At 52.7% G+C, this 6,125-nt stretch overlaps 1 protein-coding gene across 1 annotated transcript; it reads right to left on the bottom strand.

Annotated features, from left to right (window-relative positions):
- Positions 1–1,437: 1,437 nt before the first annotated feature.
- On the bottom strand, positions 1,438–5,898 carry LOC136370379 (centrosome-associated protein CEP250-like). The gene is made up of 7 exons (XM_066333746.1): positions 5,726–5,898; positions 4,784–4,963; positions 4,029–4,163; positions 3,608–3,751; positions 2,854–3,134; positions 2,200–2,370; positions 1,438–1,681 (listed from the first exon to the last, which is right to left on the bottom strand). The coding sequence occupies exons 2-7, from the start codon at positions 4,931–4,933 to the stop codon at positions 1,438–1,440; spliced, it is 1,125 nt and encodes a 374-aa protein (XP_066189843.1). The 5' UTR covers positions 4,934–4,963; positions 5,726–5,898.
- Between the last annotated feature and the right edge of the window lie 227 nt (positions 5,899–6,125).

Consider the following 6,125-nt stretch of genomic DNA (forward strand, 5'->3'; position numbering starts at 1 on the left):
AGGCTCTCCAATTTCCTCTGCAGAGATGCCACCTCTTCACGAAGGGTCACAGCTTCTTCTTTCAGGGCAATTTCTAGTGAGGTATTCTGCTGTTCTGCTCTCCACATTGCTGCAGGAGGGAAGGGGAAGGAGAAGGGGAAAAGCAAAGCAAAGGCAAACTGATGTGTGTCCTGCAGACACAACGGCACTGTCTTCTCTACCGGCCTGTGATTGCCAGGCCCTAAGCCCACAAGGGCTTCAAAGCTGACAGAAATGAAGGAAACTTCTAGGCAGATAGAAAAGCAGGAATGAAAGGGATACGGTTCAGTGGAATAGGAAAGAGTGTTTCCTCTTGGGCTTGTGCAGAGTGAGCAATCCAAGAGAGACAAAGGAGCAGGAACACCTGTGCATCCCTGCTCCAGACAGGCCAATAGCCTGGAGGCTCTGGCAGGGCCTGGAGTTTGGGGGAATGGAGCTGAGGCATCCAGCTACAGCTCCTTAGCACACACAGGGCACCTGAAAGGCACCAGCTGTGCATGGGATCAGCCACAGCATCTTTCTTGAGAAAAAGCTTTCACTGGCACCAGGATGGATAAATTTCCTGCTGGTTGTTTTTCCCCTCTGCCATCTCTGGGCACTGCTCTTTTCCTTTCCATGGGATCAGAGTTCCCTGCTGTCAGGACAAGTTGGGGCAATGAGTGGGAGAGCAGAAGCTGTACCTTGCTCACTGTACTCCAACTGTATCTGCAGCTCCTGATTGAGGGCCCTGAGATTCTCCATCTGAGCCTGTGTCTTCTTCAGCTGCATCTCCACAGCCTTACACTGTATGGCCATGGCCTCTGCTCTCCCCTCAGAGCTCTGGAGCCTCACATGCAGCTCAGACAGCTCAGTTTCCAGCAGCTGCTTCTCTTGAGTTGCCTCATGAACTGCCTTCTCCATCACTGCATGCAGCTGGGCCCGGGTCTGGAAGATGGATGCACAGAGCCTCAGGGACAGCGCTGCTCCTGAGGCTCAGAGTGGGCAGTAGGGAGAGCAAGAAAGGAGAGATGACTTCAGGTAAAAACACACAGGAAACAGAAGGCCCAGAAGCAAGGACTCCAATGGAGACAAATGGAGAGAAAACAGGGAAAGGGAGGCAATGGGCATCCTCGGGGCTGCAGCTCTGAACACCGGCTGAACTGGCTGTGGTGGAAGTGCTGTCCCCAGCCTGCCATAGCCATGTCTGTGTCCCTACATTGTTCAGGGCCTAGAACAGGCACCAACACTATCTGGGACAATACTGCTAACAGATGGACAGAGAAGCTCCAAAGGAGTCTGCAGCTGCTTCTCCTCCCACATTTCCTGCTGGGACCAGGCCAGAAAATGGGGGAAGACATTGGCAGCACACACCACAAGCAGCCTTGGCTTCAGGGTGCAGCAGCAGCAGCACAAGGCAGAACACGGCAGCAGTGGACGCTGCTAGGAGGGGAAGGAGGTTGTGGCCTCCAAGGCGAAGGTGGTGTTGTGTGTCCCTGGAGAAGAGGATGCCAGTGCACTGCTTACCTGGGTGTTGAACTCCTGCAGCTCTCTTCTCTGTTTAGAAAAGAGCTGCTGGGTCTCCTGAAGCCCAGAACGAAGCAGAGACACCTCAGTGTTCAGTGCCAGGTTCTTTTCCTCCAGTGTTCTGAGGCACAGGTTCTTTTCCTCCAGAGACAGAATCAGCCTAAAAGGGAAGCGTGCAACTCATTACATGATATCACATGCCATGAATTCTTAGTACTACCATCACCACAGGGAAAACCTGCTCTGTAGGATAATGTTTGTCTAAACAATTTGGCTGATTGTTCCCCCTGCATGTGCCCACTCTGCCTTTATTCCTGAAAGAACAGGGAGTTCCTGCCTTCATGCCTGACCTTCTTTTTGAGATGGGAATGTGAGCACAAACCTAACAAAGTTTTGCAATGAAGATATTATGGGAAATGAACAACATTCTTCTGACTAACCATGCTCCAAGGCTTTGGTCAACATGGAAGAGACCTTTCCTTCCCCCATCTTGTATGTCCAGGTAGGAGGAGCAGCACCCTGCAGCCAGGGGATCTCTGGGAAGTTCCCTAAGATTTACCAGCACACATCCAACTTTCAGCTGGAGGAACAAAGGCCGAAGGCAGGAGTGGCAATGGAGGCTTGAAGCACAACCTGATGGAAGACGCAGAAACCTCCAGGCAAGCAAGAGTGCCTTGCCTTTCCTTTGTCTTCTTCTTGGAAGAAGAATCCGATGGCACTGAAGACTGGCAGGACTTGATCAGCTGGAGGAGCCCCCTAGCCTTGGACTTTTTCTTGCATTCCTTGCACAGCCAGTAATGCCCGTGACTGTGGAGGGTGTCAGGGACCCTGCTTGACCGCCTCCTGGCACTGGGGAGCATTTCATGAGAGGCAATGCATCAGAGACATTCTGGTTTCTTGGGTACCTCTGAGGACAATCTGGCCTAGGTCAGCAATCAGGGCCTTAAGATTGTTCTGCCCAGCAAAGGTATCAGATGCCAGGCTGATCCAGATCCCAAAGGCTGCAAGTTACAGGAGCCAAGGTGGAGCTGATGGATGTATGTAGCTCCTTCCACTGCAGCTTGGGCAGTGTTAACACACCCACCTAACCTAACACCACAACATTCCTCAGAGGGAAAGAGCCACCCCATAAGCCTTGGTCTTCAGAAAAACTCCAACTGAAGGCTTAAAGGAAAAGAAAAGGAAACACAACATCCAGACAATGAGATGTGTCTGTACGGACAGTTCAGAATCTGCCATGTCAGAAATGCTGCCAGAGCCCCTGGCAGGTGCAAAGATGGCAAAGAGGGAATCCATTCACCACAATGCAGAGTCCCACAGGCTTTCATTTACCTGGCTTTTTCACTCTCCAGGGCATTCACAGAAGCCTGCAATTCTGAATTCTGCTCTGCAGCTTCTTCCCAATGACTCCTTTCCCTCTCCATGTTCTGCAGGTGCACTTGTAGCTTCTTGTTCTGATGTTCTGCCTCCTCCAGCATCTTCTGGACATGCTCAACCTCCAACAACTTCTGCCTTGACTTTTCCTGAGCCTCACTCACGTCGTGCTGGGCTCTCTGGACAATTCTTTCCTGGGACTCTCGGGAGGCTGCCAGCTGGGATGTCAACTCTCCCACCTGCAGTCAAACAGAACAAAGCAGTCAGAGGCTACAGCCACAGCCTGTCACTGTCAGCCACAGCAGAGGCTGTGAGGAAAGGGAAAGGACAACTTTCCATTGCTCCCTCTCCTGAGAGCACCAGATTCACAATGCATAAGGACAACGTGTTTCAATCTCTAGAGTGGCCCGCCAAGGGCAACTGAAAAAGCACCTCCCAAACCAAGGTTAGCAAGAGGAGGCCAGCAGGAATCCATGCTGATGGTTGGTGGCCAACAGCCCAGAGGACTAGCCCAGCTGCCCAGGGCAGCAGCTGAGATTCAGAAGAGCACTGAGTGTCCTTCAGAGCAGCTGCCAGGGAGCCCCCAGAGCACAAGGCAGCCCCCAGGGATCCGCACAAGGCAGCCCCTATCAGCTGCTGCTCTGCCATGGAAAAGCAAGAAGGGCACAGATCCCTTGCTGGATGACGGCAGTGCCTCTGCTGTTGCACTCACCTGCTTTTGTAGAGCCTCCCTCTGCTCAAGGAGAACATTCATTTCTGCTTTAATGCCTTGTATTTCTTCCTGGTGCCTCCTCTGCACTGCCTGGATTTCATTCTGAGCCTCCTGCAGCTCAGCTTGCAGCTCTGCCTTGATGGTCTGGCAACAAAATGCAGAGCAACTTCCTGAGACCTTTCCTCAGGCTCAGCTTTTCCCACTTGCTGCCTCAAAATCCCATTCCTTCAGCTACTTCTTTTGGCTTCTCTACCCAGCTCAACTTCCACTTCATGCCTTCCTTCCTGGGGCTGAGCTCTGGAGCTTTCCAGGCTCTGTGCTCCCAGGGCCTGAAGCAGCCCTTGCCTCCTCAGTCCCAGGAGCTGCCTTTTGTGCCCTTGTCTCTGCCCTGCCCTCTGAGTCCCTGCCTCATCAGACTTACCTGCCCCTTCTCTTGCTGCTTTTTCACCTCCTGCCTGAGCTGCTGGACCTGCTGGCAGGCTTGGCTGAGCTCTCCCTGAGTTTGGAGGAGTGCCTCTGATAAAGCAGTCTTCTCATTCTGCTCTTCCAACAGGACCTGCTCAGAAAGAAAGAGCAGAGGCCTTCACACTTCTCCTGCAACATCTGTGTGGCAAGAGGCAAAGTCTGATGGGCTCACGTGCCCTCCGAGCACTGGGCTGCTGCTCCCCTGGGCCACTGTCTGCCCCGGGGGAGACACAGCTTCCCAGCAAGTGTCTGAAAACACAGCCCGGAAAACATTGCTGGGTTACTCTTCAGAAATACTCCAGACAAGTCTTTAAAATGATTTTTCCCTTGTCAGCATTCCTACGCCGCCCTCCCTGTGCCTGTAAAAGAAATGTCCTACAAACTCCCTTTAGCGATGAACACCTACCAGTACACAGCAAAACGGGAGTGGTAAGAGAACCTTGAAGAGAACAGTGAAGATTCCAACAGCTCTTGGAAAAATAGAACACAAGAGCAGCACAAAAGTCTCAGCTGAAAGCTGATGTTTCTGTCTGGCTTCCTATGATGAGGGGGCTCATTCCTAGTCCCAAAGATGGCCCCGTTCACCTTTCACCTGCCCAGATTCAATGTGGAAGACACGGAGGGCATGCTCCACACAGCCCCATATCCTGCCATCTCTCATAGCTCCAGCCTTGCAAAATATCACACCAGTTCTCCTTTCACAATCATTACCTCTCGCTTGGCTTTTTCAAATCTAGTTTGTTCTTCTTCTTCTTGGGCCTGCAGCGTGGCAATTCTCTGCCTCATCTCAAACAGCACCTTCTTGTGCTTCTGCTCTCTCTCTGCCTTCTCCTTTTCCCATTGCTCCAATGTCTCCTGCATCTCGGCACGGTGCCGTTTGTGCTCACTTGCCTGAGGAGGGGAGAAGAAATTTGCAAGATGAAGTCCCAGGCAAGCTCCTTCGTGAAAAATATGAAGCTTCATCCATCCCACAATCCCAACCATAAAAGACGACAGCACTGGCTTTCTGCCCTCCAGAAACCATGTTCTTTCAGGGAATTTAAAACTAGGCAGAGCAGGTGCAAGAATCACAGACTTGTGGAATCATTTCTCTTGGGAAAGACCTTCTCAAGCATTGAGTCCAACCACTCAGAAAAGGAGGGGTCACCTTCCCCTCTCTGATGGCCCAGGAACAAGTACCAAAGGACTGGGCACAAGGGACCTGTTCCATTTTCTTCCAGCCCAAAGCTGATCCATCTGTCCACCATGGAAGCACAGCAAGAAAGGAACCAAGTTCCCAGGCTTGCAGCCAGCAGCACTGTTGGCATGTGCTCCACGTTGGCACCTGCTCCACATTGGCATCTGCCCCACGTGGCAGGTGGGACTCGGGGATGATCCTGCCCTGGGCTGCCACGCTTTGGCTGGGCACTGCCCAACCTGCTCTGGAACTTGTCTTATGCCCTCACTGAAGCCCTGGCTGCATTTACTGTCCCAGCACCATCCTTGGGGCCTTCAGGTGGCTCCAGGTCCGAGCCGCTGGCTCTGCTGCCCAGCCCAGCAGCAGGAGGCCTCTGGCAGAGGATTGCTGCCCTTTCACACCCACCCAGTGGCTCTGCTTGTGCTAAACCAACCCACAGCACCGGTTTGGACTTTCAGAAGCATATTGCTCCCTACCAGGTCTTGCAGGAGCTTGTTTATTTGCAGTTGCTGAGCAGCTCCCTGAAGCCTGAGGCTTTCGTGATGCTGCTGCTCTGCCTGCAAGAGCTGTTGAGCTGTGTCTTCCTGTTCCTGCCTCCTGACAGCTCTCTCTGCTTCCAGCTCATGTTGCAGGCACTTCACTTGTCCTGCAATCAAGATCAACAGCAAGAGTCAGAGTCTTTACTGGCTTTCCTGACCTCAGGCCCTTTCAGTGCCCCTAGCCCCACCACTCCTCAGAAGCCCTGTGGACAGAGGCGGCTTTACAGCAGCTTCTCTAGGCAGGGGCGGCACCACTAACAAAGCACACGAGGTTCTCACCTTCTACCACCTCCTTGGCCTCTATAACTGTGACCACTTGGGCCTCCAGATGCTTCCT

The sequence above is a fragment of the Sylvia atricapilla genome, chromosome 21 (assembly GCF_009819655.1).
Source record: "Sylvia atricapilla isolate bSylAtr1 chromosome 21, bSylAtr1.pri, whole genome shotgun sequence".
Taxonomy (NCBI): Eukaryota; Metazoa; Chordata; class Aves; order Passeriformes; family Sylviidae; genus Sylvia; species Sylvia atricapilla.